Source organism: Convolutriloba macropyga, chromosome 7 (genome assembly GCF_964194025.1).
Source record: "Convolutriloba macropyga chromosome 7, txConMacr16.3, whole genome shotgun sequence".
Classification (NCBI taxonomy): Eukaryota; Metazoa; Xenacoelomorpha; order Acoela; family Convolutidae; genus Convolutriloba; species Convolutriloba macropyga.
In genome coordinates this window covers 36,077,901-36,099,527 of record NC_134474.1, presented here as the reverse complement: position 1 = coordinate 36,099,527, position 21,627 = coordinate 36,077,901, and the positions used below count along the sequence as shown (strand labels likewise).

General features: G+C 36.4%; 1 protein-coding gene across 1 annotated transcript; it reads right to left on the bottom strand.

Annotated features, from left to right (window-relative positions):
- Window positions 1-12,100: 12,100 nt before the first annotated feature.
- On the bottom strand, window positions 12,101-20,892 carry LOC142342237 (uncharacterized). Its single transcript, XM_075393493.1, has 2 exons — window positions 19,219-20,892; window positions 12,101-12,707 (listed from the first exon to the last, which is right to left on the bottom strand). Exons 1-2 carry the CDS (start codon window positions 20,570-20,572, stop codon window positions 12,232-12,234), a joined length of 1,830 nt encoding a protein of 609 aa, XP_075249608.1. The 5' UTR covers window positions 20,573-20,892; the 3' UTR covers window positions 12,101-12,231.
- Window positions 20,893-21,627: the final 735 nt, after the last annotated feature.

Below are 21,627 nucleotides of genomic sequence, written 5' to 3'. Positions count from 1 at the left end.
TGCTCAACGCAAAAATCGAAAACGCGGTTTTGATGACGTTTTCTTGCTTCCTTGTTTGCGTGATTTTATAGCTTGACTCTGTTCGCGTGGTTAAGGATTGGATAATAGATCAAAACTCGATCAGGTGCAACCTACGTTTGTGGCCGCTTGACAAAAATTTTGAGCTCAAAGTTTGCGAACTAGGCAAATACCAATTGAAACATTTGAAACCAGGAGGCTCTTAATTGGGGCAACGAAGTTATGGGTGCCAGAAAAATGTCTGTATACTGAAGAGTTGATCTAGAAAATCTAAAATGTACATTTTTTGAAATAATTTTAAAATAATTTTGAAAAAAAATTATTTTAAAAATAATTTTTATACGTCCGTGATGACCTGGAAAACCAATTTGACAAAGTAGCATTGGAAAGAATTGAGACTATTTAATTGCTCTCGAACGAAGTTTAAAGCTATTGATGTAAACGTGTTGGTCTTTTTATCACCAAATATTTGCTTGAGGTGTTTTGCGTTATTCAATATTGAGTGATCTCTCAACCTGAAACAAAGTTTGTTGCTAATATGAAACAGATTGTCAGCGAAACCGAACCAAAGACTTGTAGCTGAGTGGTACAGATGTGGGACCGCCAACCTGGAGGTCAGGGCCTCGAACGCCTGTGGGGCTAATTCGATCCCATAAAGAGCTAAATTTCACTCGCTTGTTCTTCAAGAACAATGCATCCAATATAATGCAAATGCAATATAATGCAACTGAATAAAAGTTAATTAGATTTGTTCTTGAAGACAACATTTTGTTTATTTGAGTACTTTTCAGTAGACTTTGTAATAGTTCCAAATTCCACAACAGTTACATAAAAATGTTGAAAAATCTTTTTTTTTCTTTTATGTAAATCTTTCGATTTTAAAAACATCTCAAGAAAATAACTGGTCTTTTCGAAAAACGAAAATAGACTTGTCTTCTCACTATTAGAATAGCACAAAATTACTTTTTGAATTTGTAAAAACACTAGTTGCTTGGAATTCAAGTTTTTTTAAGAGTGTTTAATCAATTTTGCTTCCGAAAATTTGGAAAGGAGGACTAAAACATCTAACAGTCTGAACAATTTAACTGCGCATGGTATCCAGAGCTCCTTGAGCAACAGAGTCTGATCAGTGAGACACGATCGTCTTGGTTTATTTTAGTAGCAAATTTAATTTTAGGTTTTCTTTGATGTGTGAAAGCAATCAGAGAGGGACATTAACGCAGCTTTTTTGCCGAGGGACATTAACGCAGCTCGAACAGCATCACTTGCTTAAACTATAGTTTAAGAAAATTTTCCATTCCTAGAAAATGAAAAAAAAAGTGAGACGAATAACTCTGTGATATCCCTGACTGTAGAGATACAATTCGTGTCACAAATCCACTTAGAATTAGATGAATGGATTCGAGATGCGAATCCAAGTTTTACTGAATTGTTGGATTACCACTTTTAAATTTACTTAGCAATCGTGTTGCGATTGCAGACAAAATTAGTGAGAGTGGAATTCCTCCTCAAATCCGATAGGTCCTCGATTAGTGCAAAACAGACTAGATTGAATGCAACTGAATTCAGAAACAAGATTCAAGAGAATGAATAAATAATCAAAAGTGGGAGACGTGAACAATCTGAAATATTGACTTTTTAGTCGGCGGTAAATTACTTGTAGGTGAACTATGACTTATAGCCTAACAAGGGCAAACATAAAATAATTTAGTACAAATTAATAAACATGAACTTAATATGGTACAACCGTACCACATATCATGGGCTCGAGCAAAATTTTAAACTGTAACAGTGTAAAATTTATGATAAAATTAACATATGTACTGGTTATTATAAATAATAAGAATTGTGAGCAACAACAGAGAAGTGACGAATGAACAGTGGAAAGGTGGTTCAAATGCAGGAGGAAACGAAATCAATGCAAACTTTCAACAATTAAGGTAAAATATATGCATGCAATATAAATTAATGCACAATCGCGATGCAAATCCCGCAAAATTAATAACACAGAAAATATGGTTACATGAGCAACATCAATTTTAACTAAAGTATATTTAACACGAACACAGTTATTTAGCGAACACAAACACGAATTGAATGGAAAAGTGATACGAATCCATATTTAAATGAACAATTACAGAATTGAAATTTGAACAACTTAACAATGTTAGTCTAAAAGTTTTAACTCAAATTTGGTTTTCTGCGTCAAAGACGCTCATACTAATTTCTAGTGCATAGTCCTCATATTCGTAGCGCTCAGGGGACCATGTTCCCACTGGAGGAGGTGCATGAGGTCTCACTACTCACAGCTCGTAATGTGTATCAGGAACAGGAGGCTGTGCTGTTTCTTCCTGAATGATAGTCTCTATAACGGGATTCGCTGGTTTTTGTTTCTTAGAAACAGGAGCGGCTGAATCATCACTTATGGAGCACACCGAACTCTCAAATCCGAAGTAATCGGGAGCGCGACGAGTACGTTTATTTCGAGAGGTTGAGGGGGAAGCAACAGATGGTGTCACTGAGGAGGCAGCAACAGACGAGGCATTGGAGGTGTTCAATGTTGCAGACGTATTTCGAGAACGCTTTCCTCCTGCTTGGGGCTTGCGAGGTTTTCGAGACGCCATTGCATTAAAGATGTTGCTGTTCGCCGAGGAGACTCCCGATGCTGCATCAGATTGGGTTGGACGACGGCGGATTTTAATCTCTCCCCGGAATTTTTTCTTCAATTCTTTTGTGTGTTGAGAAATCTTCTCCTCCGTAGTTTTCTCATATGGAAGAGGTCGTCGTTTGGCGTATTCCCAGAGGTCTGTTTTTCGTTCGGCACGGGTGCCAAATTTGGCTATATCACTGTTTCTGACACAGACTTCGGGTACTCCTGGTTCCTTTATAACCGTAGTGGTATCAGATGTAAGGACAACTGTACTACCCGGGGCCAGGGTTTCCCAGAGTCCGCGAAAATCCCGTTTGGAGCGCTTTGTTGCTTTTCGAGCCAGTTTAAGATCCAGTGACTGCTCTGTCCGTGGAATAGGGTTGTTCAGTTTGGGATGCATGATGAAACGTGAGATAGATTTATTGTGATCTCCATTATAGCGGCGTCCCGCGTCTACCTGTGCTTTCTGCATCGCCTCTTCCATCAAAATATCGCTTCGATCCCCCGTCACCCATCCATTTTCGTCCAAGTATTCTTCAACAGGGACGGTATCGGCATCTAAATAGTGGTGAAGAATGTTTTCATATGATAAATTAGATGATTTGGGTAGTGTACTTATATTACTTAGTGGTGTGTTTGGCTTTCTTCCAAAATGTGCTTGGAAAGGTGTTACTTTGTTGTCTTTTGTTTACATATACGTAATTGATATATAATTGACTTTATTGCTTCTTTAATTGTGAATGTTTTATTTCTAATGTCTAATTTCATGCAGCTTAAGCGTCTTTTAATAGTTTGTATCAAACGCTCCACTAATTCTATAGCTCTATGATCGTTTGCAGGGGCAGTGAGTATGTTAATATTATGTTGTTTACAAAATTTTTTAACTTTATAACCTATTAGACAACGTGCTTGATCTAATCTAATATTTCGGGGAACACCGTGGATTTGAATGTAATCGTCTAAAATTTAAGAACATTTGTTCCATTAGCTTTGTCAAATACTTCTACAGTGGGATATTTAGAAAAACGATCAATACATGCAAGGAAATAAATATCTTGATCTTTTTCATTTGTGATAGGTCCTCCAAAGTCAATTTGTATTTCTTCATTGGGCTCTGTACATGGTAGCAAAGGTTTCCATTTAGACGCCGGAATAACAGGTTTAAGGTTTTTACCAATATCAGTGCAAGGCTTGCACTGAGCCGCTTTGTTCAATATTTCTCGGTGCATATAGGGCCAGAACGCGTATTGCTCGAGCGTTATCAAGCCCCAACTTCCCGGATGTGTCAAGTGGAGGCTTTCCAAAACAGCGTCCTGAATGGAGTGCGGAATTGCTACTCGTTCGTCCACGCAAACACAGCCCGAGCGGACATGTAGGTCTCTCCAGTAGGAGAACAGGTAAGGATTCACTTCCTTACACCTTTGAGGATTGTTTTGAAGAATGCAGTCACGTAGTTCCTTCAGGACTGCATCCTTACTGGTGAGAACTGCCAAGAAGCCCTTCGTGAAGAGTTGCGTGAGGTTGTTCTCGAAGACCTCTTCTTTTGATAAGTCCAAGTTTGGGGAAGTTTGGCCTTCATTAGAGGATCTGGTAGTATGCACTGCGGAATTAGGGGTAGACTGGAACTTGACCCGGCTGTGTGTAGGGGGAGTTTGCGGGTTAGATGCAGAGCTGCCCATTGTGTGATTGTGAATTGAATGGATATGAGATGTGTTTGATTGAGTATTGAGATGTGTTTGGATTTGAATTGGCGTTGTACTAATAGTAGAAGTAGACTGGATTTTGCTGCGTTTGCAGAGTTTTCAAGAAGCAACTGAGTTGTATTGCGATTAATGGCAGAAAGCAATTTGGAATAGTTTGTTGAGCGAGGATGCGAGGCACGTGTGGAATGTGTGTGAGTGACGCTGTTAAAGTTCTGTGATTGACAGGTTTGTGGTGTGGTATTTAAATAAATTGCAGCAATAGCGTCGCGAATGCGGGTAATTGTTGCTACCGCAAATTCCTCGTCATATTTGTTTTTAACTTTTGCTTCTTGATTTGGTTGGCGAGAAATATAGTCTACCAGCCCCATTTTTGCATCAGGTTTATGTTCGATATTGAAAACAAAAGGTAAAAGACAATCGATCCAGCGTGTTAATCTACTATTATAAGATTTATTAGACCTATGTTCTTTCATAATTGAAAGTAATGCTCGATGATCAGTCATAATTGTAAATGATTTGCCAAATGAGTAATATTTAAAATATTCTACAGACCACATTATACCTAACAATTTTAGTTCATTAATGCTGTAGCGTTCCTCGGTAGAGTTGAGGAAACCAGACGCAAATGCAACTGTATGCCAGCCCGTAGGCGAACGTTGTTCTAATGCTGCTCCTAAACCCGCTCTTGAAGCATCGCATTTGATTCGCGTATCCAAGTGAGGATTATAATGTGTGTTTTCTGTGGCGTTTGCTACTTTATCTTTAATTGCTTGAAAGTGTGTGTGTCATGTTCAGTGTTCCAAATGAATTTTATGTTCTTTTTTAAAAATGGACGAAGGGGATGGCACAATTGAGATAAATTAGGGATTAATTTTCCTAGGTAATGAACAGAACCTAAGAAAGTTCGAAGTTGTTTTAAGTTTTTAGGTGCTGATAGGGAAGCGATTGCCGCTGTTTTTGACTCAAGTGGAGCTATTCCTGATTGACTAAACTTATGTCCCAACCATTCAATTTCTGTTTTCGCAAAATGACATTTAGGTAAGTTGATTCGTAAACTATCCTCATCTAATTTCTTTAAACATTTATAGACAAGTTTTAAGTGGTCTTCTTTAGAACCACGACTAACTACTATAATGTCATCCAGAAAACAATAAGTATTTTGAAGTCCGACTAAAGTATAATCCATCACTTTTTGGAAAGCTGCTGGCATATCAGTGAAACCGTAAAAACCTGTAATAAAGCGGTATGTTCCAGTTCTCTCACCGCTAATAATATTAAAGTTACAGTGTTGAGCCGTTTCCGGATCTAATATAAGTTGACTGTATGCGTACTTCAAATCCAATGTTGAATAATATGCTGTTTCTTTTGATGCGGATGTATTCAAATTCTGTTGAATTGTGTCAATCAAATTGTCAATTTTTGGCATTTGATATTTGTTTTTATGAATAGATTTTTTTAAGATTTTGGAATCTAAAGCTAATTTAACTGTTTTATCTCTTTTAACTGTAATTACTATAGGTGAAATAAAATTTTCGTCTGAGCAACTGTTTAATTTTATGATGTGTTTTTCGTCAAGTAGTTTTTTAAGTTCTATGTTAACTAGTGGTTGTAAGTTAATTGGGACTCGTCGTCCTTTTTGATGTGTAGGTGTAAATTCATTATGAAATGTTGACTTTACTGAATGTTTTAAAGATTTACCGACACGGGTGATGAGATCTGGAAAATCAAAAGAGATCTGCCTCTTGATTGGACATTGATTTTGATCAGTATTTGCAACTTGTTTCAATTGAATAACAGAAAAGCCTAGCTTTGGAAAGAGATCTCGTCCAATGATGGGTCGGTGACCGTCTTCCACGACAGTTACAACAACGCCCGTGGCTATCCAGTCATTACATTTTATTGATGTATTGATTACACCAACAATCTTGATTATATCATTAGAAAAAGTTTTCAGATCACGTATTTCGGGTGACTGTACCCAATAGTTTTCGTTGCATTCGGACACCACTGTGTCCGCCAGACTTTTGTTCACAATAGTGCAGACGCTTCCTGAATCCACCAATGCTTTTGTGCTTGTATTTCCAACACAAATGACTAAATTCACGGGTTCTATCTCACGAGTGTCGGTTTTGATGGAAATTGCAGCTACACAGTTATCGTTATAATCATCGTAATCGGAGTCGTAATTGGCATCGTAGATGCTCTTCTGCTGTAGAAGCCTGCTGATATTGTTAACTTGTTCCGCCGCCGTTGCTGAAGTACCTACTGTCGCCGCCTCAGAAACCGAGTCATCTACATAATTTACTCTAGGTTTTGGTTTACTGGCTTGTTTTGATTTGCGACAAATTTTGCAAAGTGGTTAGCAATTCCACAATTTTTACAAGATTTTCCACGGGCAGGACAGTTTTGTCTATGAGAAGGAGTCCAGCCATAGCCACAATTTGGGCAAATCGTAGGTTTGACAAACTGGTTTGTCGGTGCTCGGGTTCTATTCCACGATCGTTGAACATTATTTATCGATTGACTTGAAATTTCATTTGTGGTGGTGGGAGTTGGAGTTCCAGAAATTTTCAATTGGTTTTGTATTCCCATTTCAATGTTCATCGCAACCTCAAGAGCTTTTTTAGCCGTCCGTGTTTCTTTGAGTAGCTCCCTTTGGATCTCACCATCTTGCATATTAGCTATGAAGACATCCCGAATGATCGACTCCTCGTGACTTCCTAGATCGCAGTTTAGAGACAACTCTCGAAGACACCCGTACAACTTTTCCACAGGTTCTCCTTTCATTTGTTTTCTAGTGAGAAATGTGTATCGATCAAATGTGATATTTCTTTGCTTAGTGAACACCCTATCAAGGCATTCCCAAAGAACTTTTGTTGTTACGCTATCGATCTGGATACTTGGTTCTTGAGAACCAAATATTTGTCTCCCTTCCATTCCCAAGCTGAGGTATGTTAGAGAGACTGCTTTGCTATCACAATATTTCCAAGGTTTTTCTCCACACAGTATGCCAACAAGTTCTATTATTTGACATCGTTTGAACCACGAATTTTTGCGCTGTTCGTTTCTGGTACGTCGATCTCGTTCACTTTGAGCTGTGCTATTTTCGACATCATCCTCGTAAATAGGTTCTGGGGGTAGGGTGACTTGGTCCGGAGGGTCTTCAAGGAGAATGTCAATTGAAATTCCTTCTTTAGCCATGATAGCCAATTTTAGCATGATCTGCCATCTATCCCATCGCAATGGAGGTTCAAGTGTTGGTTTTTCCCAAAAGGGCTCGATTCCCAAGAGTGCACGTTCTTTAGATGCTGACTGCGCCATGTGATATCGCTTACTGTAGAGACACAATTCGTGTCACAAATCCACTTAGAATTAGATGAATGGATTCGAGATGCGAATCCAAGTTTTACTGAGTTGTTGGAATACCACTTTTAAATTTACTTAGCTATCGTGTTGCGATTGCAGACAAAATTAGTGAGAGTGGAATTCCTCCTCAAATCCGATAGGATCTCGATTAGTGCAAAACAGACTAGATTCAATGCAACTGAATTCAGAAACAAGATTCAAGAGAATGGATAAATAATCAAAAGTGGGAGATGTGAACAATCTGAAATATTGACTTTTTAGTCGGCGGTAAATTATTTGTAGGTGAACTATGACTTATAGCCTAACAAGGGCAAACATAAAATAATTTAGTACAAATTAATAAACATGAACTTAATATGGTACAACCGTACCCCAAACTCCAAAGAAATTAGAAATTCAAAAAATTTATGCATCGTTCTGAAGGCTGGTATAAGCAAAATGAGTTTTTTTTACTTAAGTCTACTTTCGCTCCCAATATAAAACAATCGCTGTTTATTTTTTAATTTGAATTTTTTGTACAAGTTTCTATTTGCAATTGCAACTTGAAAGCAGGACAGTCATATATTTAATTTTATTTTAAAGTGGAGGGCCAAATTCATTACGTCGCCAATACTACATTTTGAGCAAGCAATTTTCCTGCTGAATTCAGGGTTGTCTACTCTCCCATGTTTTATGATAGGGGTTTATAGGCTCTCGTGGACAACGGTAACAACAACGGAAACTAGCTCAAATTTGCTCAAATATGAAGGAATTCGTCACAAATGTCCGCGATTGCGGAATTTGAAAGCGCGCGAGAAAGGCTGACATATATTTGTCACTATTATCCAAACATATTTTTGCCACTATTATCCCACAAAAGGGGGTCCCTAAAATCCGCGGGAAGGTAGCTACTTTCCGCGTTTTAATTGTCTCTAATTTCCGCAGAATTTGGTGTCTTTGTCACTATTGTCCAAGTCCACTATTGTCAACATTTTTTTTCTCATTATTATCCGTAATCAATGAAACTATTATCTGTGTCTTTATGATCAGCAACATTAAAGCCATCATTACGCGCGGCTTACAGTTGGAAATTAGCTTACTATTTTAATTGTTTTTAACTGCTTGATGGGAAACTATCGTCTCTAAGGAGTCAGGATATGTTCTAAAACCAAAAACTCCTAGACAAAAGAAAACTAACTCAGAAATAACTACTGCAATTGACTGCTGAATATAGAAATAACTAGTAAAAATGACTGATGTAAAAGGAGTGATGAACTCTGACTGATGAACTCAATGACAGATTTTTTAAATAAAAATCCCTCAGGAAATAATTTTGTTAAATCAATTACAACTGTATTTAACATAAGTCCACATGTTTCAATTTCTGTCAGCTGGATCTGAGAAAAGCCACCTGAGAAAACAGACTAAATAAAACAGCAAGTTAGTCATGATGTATATTTTATCTACAGGTGTTTATCCACAGTTGAGCGATTTTTCCATCAAATTATTCGATATTTGGGTAAAATTGAAGTTTAAAGAATAAAAATTAATGAAAAAAAAAACAAGTAAAACAAGGACACTAATTGAGAACATCGCAGTAAAGAAGATGTCGGAAAACTTTTTTATAATTCTTTCTCATTTTTATTTGCTACATTATTTTAATAATGTATTCCGAGTCTGTTTTCTGACCCAAATTTTAGCTGGGGAGAGAAATTTGCATGAAGTATTTTTATTAAATTAAATACAGGACCAGTTTTATCTGTAAAGTGAAACAGTTTTGAGGAATTTTTATCAAAAAAATCATCAGACCAATTTTATCCATAAAGAAAAGTAGCAATGCGGTGTTTCTTTAAGATAATCGAAAGGCTATATTTTATCTATGACGCAAAAAAGTACTGTGTAATTCATGCTAGAAAAATCTGACGCTAATTGCACAAAAAAGCATTGAGTTTGTAGTTCTTCCCTCTCCACTAAATTGGGGGTCGGAACAAAAATTTCTAGTTTTGCTTCACTGAGTGTTCCATGCCATTAAATTGATTGCCACTGATTCCACTTCACTGTCAGATGATCTTAAATAAAAAGTAGTGTGTTAAATGCAGCTTATTCTTTGTACGTTTTGATCTAAATTGCGGACAAAACTGACACATTTTTGTCATTGATTATGTAATTTATAAATTAATCGCAGCCAAGTTTGAAATGAAATAATAAATCAAGCTTAAAATTGATGACAATGATGACAATTTCCCCACTCACAAATGGCGGAAATTTGTGACAAAAAAAGGTGATTTTTTATGATCTGTGACAGAATTTTGTAACTATTGTCAGCAGATTTCTTGTCACTGTGGTCCACAAATTAACCAATTTTACACCACGCGAAATGGTGCGACAGAGTATTGCCTCTCGTGTTTGCAAACGCGGTTTCCAGTGAGTTTGTATGTTTGGCGACGTAATATTCAGTAAAAAAGATCTGAAATCTTTAAGCGGATTATTTTCTCAAAACTCTCAAAAAACTATCTCAATACAATTCCAAAATTTGTTTTATTGTCAACATTGCTAATATTTCCAACCCCCCCTATTTCATGGATTGTTGGAAGGAAATTATATGCTGGTTTCAACCCTGATTTCCTAATTTTGAATTTTTTGCACAAATTTGTATTTGCAATTGCATCCTGAAAGCAGCACAGTTTTTTTCTTTTAATTTATTTGAAAAGCGGAAGGCCGATTTCATTACATCGCCAACACTACAAGTCGAGTAAGCAAACTTTCTTGCTCAAGTCAGCCTTGATCACTCTCCTATGTTTTAAGATAGGGTTTTATAGGTTCTCGCGGTCAACAGTAACAGCAAGAAAAACTAGTTCAAATTTGCTCAAATTTGAATGAAATTGTCACAAGTTTTGGCAATTGCGAAATTCAATGGCAAGTGAGAAAAGTGGAAACATTTTTGCCACTATCTTCCGCAAATTTAGGTCCCCAAGATCCGCGTTCAGGTAACTACTTTCCGCGGTTTAATTGTCACTAATTTCCGCATATTTTGATGTCTTTGTCACTATTGTCTGGGTCGCTATTGTCCCCAACTTTTATCTCAGTATTATCTGCAATTAATGAAACTATTATCCGTGTCTTTCTAATTCGCAAATTTAAAGCCACGATTAATTGCGGCTTAGAGTTAGAATTTGGCTTAATTGTTTTAATTTTTTTCAATTGCTTCGAATTTTGTTTCGGAAAGAAAGGCGACTAAAGTGTCGGGATATATTCTAAAAGCAAAAACTCATAGACAAAAGAACACTAACACAATAGTAGCTACTACAAATGACTGATGAACATAGAAATAACTACTACAAAAGACAGATGAACCGAAAACTAACTACTGCTAATGACTGATGTAAGAGGAGTGATGAACTATGACTGATGAACTCAATGACAGATTTTTCAAATAAAAATCCCTCAAGAAATGTTTTCTGTTAAATCAACAACAACTGTAATTAACATAAATTCACTTGTTTCAATTTGTGTCAGCTGTATCTTAGAAAAGCCTCCTGAAAATCAGACTATATAAAAAAGCATGTTAGTCATCATGTTTTTTTAATCTACAGTTGTTTATCTACAGGTGAGAAATTTTTATCAAATTAATCGATGATTGAATTGAAGTTTAAATTTAGTGAATGAGAACTAATGGAGGAAACAAGTAAAACAAGAAGCTAATCAAGAACATCGCAGTAAAGAAAATTTCGGGAAACTTCTTTTTAGTTCTTTTTTATTTTTGTTTGCTACATTATTTTAAGTTTTTGTTGTCACTGTGGTTCATAATTTTACCAATTTTATACCATGGGAAATGGAGTGACAAAAGATTGCCACTCGTGTTCCCAAACGCGGAATGCGAAAGGTGAGTTTTGAGGATTGGCGACGTACTGTTAAGTATAAAAGTTTTGAAATCCTTTAAAAGAACTATTTTGTCTAAAATCTCAAAACATTATTATCTCGAAAGAATTACAAAATGTTTTATTGTCAAATTTGGCTTACCAAAAAAAAAATAAGTAAGGCTGGTGTAAAGTTTTTAACACCTATTTCATGGAGTGATGGAAACAAACTATATGCCGGTTGTTTCGAAAAGCGTTAAAGTTTTCGCGAATACGGCGTGGAAAGCACACTTCAGTGGATATTTTTTTGGATACAATAAAATTTTTGTTTGCTGCGCTTGATACTGCAATTTCTTTCATACTACTCGAAGAGTTAACGAGTTACTATACCCATGTGCCTGCAAAAAAATAATGCTCTCTGGGTGATCAAACATTATTGACAACCGATATCGCAACAATTTTGAAATTAATTTCTGTTATTTGGTTCCAAATTTTTCTATGCTTGTCAGCTCCTCAATTCAAAATAATTTATCAAGAAAATAATCATATTAAAAAATGAAAGGTTCTAAGATAAATTGGCCCAAAAGCAATATTAAAATTATGAAAAGATATGATATCAAACCTTATTTCTTAAACATGTAACAGTTGTTTTCAAGACTCAAGCTATACTCGCATGTAATGGAGTTATTGACATAAGGCTTTTGTTTTTCTCGTTGTTTAACGAATGCTTGCTCCTGATTGGCTTTGAATTCTGCCCAATCACGTGATGGTCTTGATCCTTCCACCGATCGCCGCATCTTCTGCGAGCATTCATGAAAAAGTTGCTGACTGTTGACTGTTCTAAGCCTAACTGTCGTGATATGGTGATCTGCATTTCTTTCGAGGGCCGCTTCGTTTCCCTGAAAATTGCAAATAGGGTTCGACGCTGGACATCTGTAAATACCAATCTGTTTTTCTTTGGGTGGTGTTGTTGTTGTTGTTGTTGTTGGGGTTGTTGAGGCTGAGAGGGGTGGTGGGGTACTGAGGGCAGGTTCTGTTGATGACATGGTTTGTTCATGCCTCCCCCTCCCCCACCGCCCGGGTGGTGATTGGGCATTCCAAGTGTTGTGGCTTCTAGCTCTTTTTTCTTACACGCTGAAAAACAAAAAAACTATTTGAACTGAAAGCAAGAAATACACGAATTATAACATGAGATAGTTATAGGTACGCAAAGAATAGAAAGCATTAGAGTAATTTTAGATAAAGTTCCACCATATATTTATTTGTTTCCGTCAATAATTAGACTCAGAGTGACAGAATTGGAATTCAGAAGGGTGTGTAAATGTCTGAGATGAATGTGTGAACAAAAGCATCTCAATTAACTTCAGTTTGTTTACTGTGCATTTTGGATTTCAACGTTCAGACTTTATTTTGCGTATTTAAAACTTACTCGAGCAATTTTCTACATTTTTTTTCAATTTATCTCTCATTTGGCGTTCAATCACATTTCAGCTCATCAAATGTCAAGTCTTGCGTTATGATTTTTCACACCCTCCAGCATTTCGGTTTTCTAAACTTGTTCAAATTGCTTAATGTCCAAATTGTTCAAATTCTTAATAATAAGAAACAAATTAAAGATGATGCCAAGAAACATAAAAGAATACTAATATTATATAGCACTTTTAATCACACTGTTGGAGTGCGTGAAACAAAAATATAATATAACACCTTAAGTTTATCAAAACAAAAAATGAAATGCAGAAATAATCAAGAGGTTAATTTGTCCTGATAAGACACAGTTACTTATATTCTTACGCCCACTATTTCTATAAGCTACAAATCTCAAAAAGACCGGCATATAACAACTGAGAACGGGGGCTAAGAAGAGTGAAAAGAGAGAGGGTTAAAAGGGAGAAAGAGGGAAAAGGGGAAAAGCGAGAGAGGGTGGTTGGCTCTCGAGTTAATCTGTTCATGACGTGTCTTCTCTTCACCTCACCCCCTTTATCACCAGGTGTTGTTGATTGCAACCCATTTGTGTGCATGCGCCCTGTCAGCCTAATGACATTTTAGCCCAGGTGAAAACTCCGCCATTTCTGTACCCCCTGACACATTCTGTCACCCTACGCCTCATAGCACCCTAATTAACTCCCCTCCCCTTTCCTCCGATCATACCGGTATAATAATTACATTCTTTAATGTGCTTGTAATATACTATTGTAATTTGCAAATTTATTACTGGGGTGTAATATAAATTGATATTTTAGTTGTAGCGCGAAGAAAGGCTATTATGATTTTAGCATCTGTCTTTGAACTTCATTTAAGAGATTATAACAGACATTTGGAGGGAGGAGGGCCGCGAGGGGGGACGGGGAGGGTGGAGCTATTTAATCGCTAATCGACTTGTGTATATGTATTATTAGTTCCAATAACTTTTGCAAAAGAAAATATAATCAATGTCATTACACAAAAGTGTATCTGAATTTTAGGAATAAAAATTAAGGAATAAAGAAAGATGCTTGCCATCTTTCTAATAGACAATAGAAAGTAACGTGATATTCATAACACCACAGTGGGATACCTAAATGGCTCTCGTCCATTTCGGTTACTATGAGAATATTGCGCATGTAACGCAAATTCGGGAAAGTTTCATAAATCCCACGTATTAACATAGCGCCGCGGATTGTAGTTTGGTCGAATTTGACTATAACGATTTAGGTATACCTTTGCTGTGTTATATTTTACCGTTTAAAAATATTGTATGAACAGTTTTACCCCTATCACTTGAACGGAGACTTTGAACAAACTTTCACTTAACAGGTTATTGCGGTTCGATTAATATGAAGTTTCGCTTTTAAAAATTTTTTAATCCGCCCCAGTCTATATTTTCCATGCCGGTAAAACGAACTTGACCTCCGTGCACAATTTACAGCTTTAATCCCTCAAATAAAAATGATAAATGACAATTTTGAAAGTATAAGTAACTTTTACAGGACTGTTCAGTTATTATAAAATTGTAAGCGATGACTTTTAGAATTGACCTGCGGAAATAATTTTTGCAAACAGCCCCCAATTCGCAGTCCAGATTACAACAAGAGGCCTCAGAAAGTCTGGCTCAAGTGTGGTGGCTAAATTTGGAAGTAGGCGAAAATCTACCCCGTGGGGGAAATGTTTTAACTGTTCTCCTAGTAATCTTGCCCGGGTTTATGAAGCAGAGCATACAATTAGGAGTTGTTTAAGCCCCGTAAAAAATTTAGCGTTCCTAAATAAGAAGCCGATAATCCGGCGTTTAAGGGAAGATTTTCAGTTACTTTTGCCTCTTTTGCTCCCGCGGAGAGAACGCATTTAACCCGCTTGCTGTGCTCTTGCCAAAAACTAATCGATTTTCAGCAAAAGCCATCTTTTAAAAGCTTCACGTCAACAATAACATTTACATCTAATCACAAATTCAATTTACTATAACTTTTTGTAACCAGAAAATTGACATACATTGTGAAATTTTAATTTTTCAGCCGGTGTTACTATGTACTTATATATTAATGACTTTCTGGCTGCAAGTCAGACTACGTGAAAAATATCTATTGTTAGATTTATTGACAAATATGTAAAAATTAAGGTTTTTGATTTGAAAATCAATAATATTGGATTTCTTGTTGTGTATTGTGACTTTTCATGTCTGTATAACATTGTTTCATGTACAAAATGACAAAAAATCGTTAAAAACGCGTGTTTCATGGATTTTCTGTGCATATTTTGTAAAGGAAATCAAATTTACTCAGTTTTTGTTTACTTTTCAGATGAGCATTCAAGTTTTTGCTGATGTTTTTTTGTTATTATTTTTGTTTTTGTTGTCTTTCCGCGCTTTGTTTGCCACAAAAGAGTGATGGAAGATTGCTTAGAAATTGGGAATAAAGCGAAGTTCCATCAAGATTGGTCAAGAGGAAGGGCAGGATTAAGGCGTGCGCCAAAAAGACGAATTTTAGATAAGCATAATTTAGTTAGTACAAAGTAAATGGGTCTTAAAAACCCCTAGTCTGATTCTAACAGGAATTTTTCTTGGGGCTTTTTCAAAAAGATGTTTTTCTTTGGTGTTTTTCCTACCTAAAATTCGCAGGAATTTTTTTCCATGGGTTTTTTAAACGGAAAACTAAAATAAATCTGATTTTTTACTGCAATTCAGTTTTCTGGATCCCTGTTTGAGTTCGGATGGGTGTGCAAAAGGTTCTCGTATCGAACAATTTTCAGACCAATTTTTACGTTATTCAAACAGTAAAATTTCGGTTTAAAACATAACAATTTAGTATTTTCGTGTTAACTACTGAATCAAGTTTTTTTTGTGTAAGAACAAATATAGCTGACACTGATCGTGTTTATCAACGGTTTCTTACTAATTTCCTAGTGCTATTTATATTAGTCAGCAACGTGAGTTTTTAATGAACTCAGTATTTGATATCAATTATGCTCAGTGGCAGTTATGCTAAGTGAGCATTATGTTGTGATTTGAGCGTGTGGTCTTTTTGCGTTGTGAATGAAGAGCGACAACGTGTGAATAAATATGAAGGACAACAATGGAACAGATGTGGAATAATTTGGATAAATAATTCACACCTTGCAGTCCACTCCAAAATCAATAATTAACCCAAATCAAACTCAGCCCCGAATCCAGCCGCAATTTTCCCACTGAGTTGCCTACGGGATGTTCCCAAACTGGCAAACATGTTCCTTGCATAAAGCACCACTGCGCACTTGGAAAAATATGGATTTTCTGTTTTTTTTCAAAGTTTGATAAGAAATTCTTTGAATTGACTTTATTTTGGAGGTGCTGCTATGAAACAAACCAAGTTTGACAAAAATGACCAGCTCTTCAAATCAAAAATCAACGTTATTTGATTATCTGTTGTTTCAACCCAACCTGCCTGTACTTATTGAAAACAAATGAATGTCTAGTCAAAATGGCTGCCTAATAATATCTGGTATTAAATCGGTATTGCTTAATATTTTCCAATAAAAAAAATTTGGAGAGCACTGTACTTGTGAAATTTTTCGGTCGTTATTCGATGATAAAAAATTATTCAGCCACATATAAATTTTAATCGGGCATTGTAAATCTACATTATTCCATGTTTATATGTTTATTTGATACAAAATAATCAATGAAATTGATTTTTTGGGTAATTTTCACTTGATGAAAGTTCACAGAGCACGACAAGTTATAAGAATAGAAGTAATGCCACTAAAAACTACTATCAAAGTAATGTTCCTAGTTGAGAGTGGCATATTATGACCTGGCATATTATGGAAAGACTGAATATAACAAAATATCTGGAAATAAGTGGTATGGCATCCTAGTTGAAGCCGATACAAAGTCTTTTTTATGGGTGAAGCCAATTCAGTTCATTGTAAATTTCAACCGATCATATCTTTTATGGGATTAAAAAACGACTTCCATTGATACTTTGAGTCGAGCAATATTCATTCAATGGCTTGAGCAAAACGCGTTTCATGGATTTCTGCTCAGCAAGTTGTTTTTGTTTGAAGTTCATGTATCACTTAGATGAGTGTTTAGCTTAATGGCAGAGTAATAGTGCATAATAACTCATGTACCATGGAATAGAAATGTGGCAGATCTTTTTGTAGGGATACTCATTAGTGATACTCATTTATTTGAGGAATTTGCAAACTAGGTGATGCGAATTTGCTTTTGCCTTTTTCGAAGTTAGGACTTTGTTTACATGCCAGAAAATCTTTACAAAAAAACTTTCTAGAAATTATAACACAAATATAAGAGTCAGCTGTAACGTTCAAAATGTTTGCTGCTTTAATAACCTTCTTCATACCTAGAGTATAGGACTTCGTTCAAAAAATTTAAATTGATCTTGTCTAGAAAACATGCATTAATTCTAATAGAGTATAAACTGTTGTAAGTAAGTTATGATCATAAGACAGAGCTTGAAATGATAGCTCCATATAAGAGAGCAGAGTAAGTCTCTCGCAGTGCGGACTAGTTGGCTCAGTGTAGAGCACGGGATTGCAATCATTTAAGAGATTGTGGAGTCGCAACCCGCAAAGGTGCCCAACTTTATTTTCACTATAGTGGTGTTGACGTAGAATCAACATAACCAGCAAAGAGTTGCTCTAATAAAATTCTTCGCAGCTCATCATTTAGCTCATCTAGCAAATAGATTTTTCTTTCTCTTTTTTGGTGGCCGACCATAGATATAAAGTAACGTTCTTGAGGTGAACAAAAAGGTCAGTTTGCCTGTTTAGGTCTGGTTACAATCGGTTTTTAGGAGTAAAAAACCATTAATTGATCAAAAGTTTTATGCTGAAAAACTGTGTTTGCAGAGTTTCCGATATTCTTAATTACTGCAAGAGTTCCATTACTTCAAACCTTAAAAAATTCATTCAAATTATGAACTGAAACTACATATCAGATAGAAATATCTTTGTTTATAACATGATTGTTTCTAAACACGATTGTTTCAGCTTTTAGCAGTATTGGTTTTCGAAATAATGTCAAATTTGTATTTCGAATCAGCAAAATTACAGCTTATTATTTGGCTTGTCACATATAGTGAGCTGCAAATTGCAATGTGTTTCTCAAGCTGGGGAGTTATGTCGGAAAGTTCTTGAAATCGAGCAGCGCATATTTTCGAAGTGCATGTTTTTGCAAGAATTTTGCTGTGCACGACGATGGCAATATGTTGGGTTATCCCGCACGATCGAACCGTCGGAAAATATTTGTCAATATTTTTAAAAAAGTATTTTTTTTCGACGAATATTTTGTGTTCTTGTTTATTTTCGTTATAGTATTGATGATCCTGTTTCTTTGCGTTGCATTATTTTTCTGATTTACGTTGTTAAATACTGAAACAATATTTATCATCAATAGCAGAGGGGAACGCGAGGTAGTAGGTGCAGACGGATAGCGGGGATGAATATCATACGTGTTCCATTAACAGTGTACGATAAGACTCTCTACCCATATACACTGGGGGTATGTGAGGGATTCCACTGAATGGGGGGAGGGGGTGCATTTGGAGACTAGAATGGGTCTAGAAGGAAGAAAAATGGAATATTAGCTCTGGAGAGATGTCTTATCTTCTTGGAGCTTTCATAAGCCATAATGATAACTGGAACTGCCCCAGTTAATAGTTAGTTACTAGTTATAATGCTGTAATATAACTATTTATAACTATAAGAAAGCCACGTTCACATTCACAATGAAATGTGCGCAAAATCGATAGAAAAATGAAAAGATTTAAGGTCAAAGTTAATACGTTAAATTTACGCTTTCATAAAAACACTGATCAGAAATTTTTCTCTTCTTATAAAAGCTTGGAAAAAAAGCGGAATGTAAATGCGGAAAATGGTCAGAATTAAGAGAAGAAAAATTAATATTAAATTATGAAAAAATCAGCAATATTATGAAAGCTTTTACGCGGTTGTCAGATTTGCCCAAAAAGTCGAAGTTACAGAAAAATTAAGATGAGCTGCTTCTTAAACTACTACCACCATTTTTGGATTCGTAAATGTGAGCCTTAGAAGTCGAGATTACCTGTGGCTGGCTTTTGATTGATACTCGTCTTTCAAAATTTGGAATATGAAAAGATTTTTAAAAAACATTAAAAATTTATTTTTGTTAATTCCTTAAAGAATCTCAGCTCACCTGCAACTCTGAGTGATTGCATCCTCTGGAATTCGGGCTCGTCCAACCATTTCTCCATTTTTCGAAACGTCTCCCGGCCACTTTTCAACTTGGTCCATGGTTTAGGATTTCTCAAAAGGTCGCTCAGGGTTCCCTGACTTCGCCCCAGAACCTTCTCAGCAAACACCGCTTGTGGTATGCTATATCTCTTCAGTTCAGCTGTGATTCGCTGTGCTAAATCTCTAGTATCAACTTCACCCTCAGTTAACTCCTTACTCGTGATCAAACCAGAATTGCTTCCAGTGTCCAGCCCTGAACCAGACGAACTGTTCTCGTTTTGAGACTTGGTGGATGATAAACCGGAAGAGTTTTTGTTGTTCTTACTCTTCGAAGATTTACTACCGGAGTTATTTTGCGCGTTTGGTGTTAGAAATGGCGATATTGCGTTAGGATCTAAATTGAGATCGTCTTTGACCTTATTAGTGTTGTAACCAAGTCCAGAAGGTTTTGCAGCTGAGGCGTAAGCGAAGGCAGCCGCGCTTTCAAACGACTCGTAGCCTTGTGGGTAAAAAGTCGGTGGTTGATAGTATGAAAATTTGTCAGTCATCATGGAGCTGTAAGGCGAGTACATATTTGGGGTTTTCAAGTCGGTGGGTTTTAGATTATACTGCGGGTAGAAATATCCGCTAGGATCGAAAAGTCCAAATCTATCGGCCGGTGAGTGATTCGCTTCAAGCTGGGATCCGGAAACCATGGAAGTTAAGGACTGTGTTTTGATGGGTGAGAAATGAGGGTAACCAGAGGTTGGGGTTCCTCCGACATTCATCAACGAACGAGATCCCGACGTCGGGCTGATAACGGAGCCACTGAGTCCTGAACCAAGATCGGTTAATGAGGATGTTGTGTTTCTCACTGCAGAGTTCGTGCCTGCTATTGGGTTGGACGAATAGAGATCCCCAATTGCGTTTCGGTGATAGTCAATTGAAGGCATGATTGAAAAGTCGAACAGGGTATCAGTAGCCGAAGATCCCGAGGGCTGTCGTGATTGGTTGAAAGTCGGGGGCAAACTTCCGGGTGACGGTGCCATTGGGTTGTGCAGACCCGAAAAGACATCACGTGATCCAGGTAGGTTGTGACCTGAAGGCGAGCATTGGAGAAAAGATGAGGTTTGGTGGTTAGGCGCGAAAAGATTGCTCGTTGTGTTTGAGTTGCAATTGTTCAGCACTGAAACTAATTCGTTCACAGATCCTGGGGTGTCAACTCCGTTGATTACAGACGATGCGGCGGCAGTTTGAACATTTGGGGGAATGAAGGAAGGCGTTGGCGGCGGAATTCCTGGATGTGCGGCTGCCATAAAGGCCGACGGATTCATCATTTTCCCAAATTTTTGTTTTTTTTTAGAAAATCAAATTTTTGCCAATATTGATTGTATTAATTGGAAAATCAATTAATTGAAATGGGTAGGTGTGTTAATGTATGTTTAGGGGTGTAATATGACGTTTAAGTAATTTGAATGTAATCAATAGTAATGATTTCTAATATTTTTGATTAATTATCTTTCATTTATGTGAAACTGGTTCAGTGTATAGGCTATTGATTTCCGTTTATTTCGATCCAGATTTCAAAAAAGATTGAATTTATTTCAGTCGTTTTTTCCTCAACTGAAGAATAAAAAGCAAATCAGGGTAGTCTAGATTTAGGTAGCAATAGTGGAGTAAAAAGAGTAGATTTATCTGATCAATAACAATCATCTATTTCCATTCCATACCTGTTCCAATCCCTTTCCCCTTTCCTTCCTTCCAGCTTCAACTACTGAAATCTATCCAGAAATGCAGCAGCCAATCAGAGTACAGGAAAGGTTTTCCTCATCCATTTGTAAATCTGCCATTACCTGTTCAATTTATCCAGTATTTTTACTCGAGTCTGTGAATGGATTCCGGGAAATATTAAAAATGGCTTTCTTTCTTTTGAACTTACTTTAAGACTAAAACATCAGTTTAAAATTTCAATTTAGATAAAACTTTGTTTATGATGTTTATGATGTTTGTTAAAAATGTTAATTTATATCAAAATTAATTGAACTAGGCGTGTAGACCATTAAATTTAAACTACATAACAGACTGTAGATGAGTAAAATTTGGATTTGAATGCAACATTTGTGGCGTGATAGCAATTAATTATTATTATTTTTAATTTCTGCACGTTCAGAGCAAGATGGCGTTCGATTCATAGTCTTTTCAGCTATCAATAACTCAATCACCTCAAAATTTTATCAAGAAAAATCACCATGTTTTGACGCAAAATCGCATCTGGAACTTGATACTTCTGCGCTGAATTGTGAAATCGTAACGGCCAGAAAAATTTGCCACGTACCAAAACAAAGCAAAAACCTCTGCTAACCATTTTCTACTGTTCAAATAAATGATATTT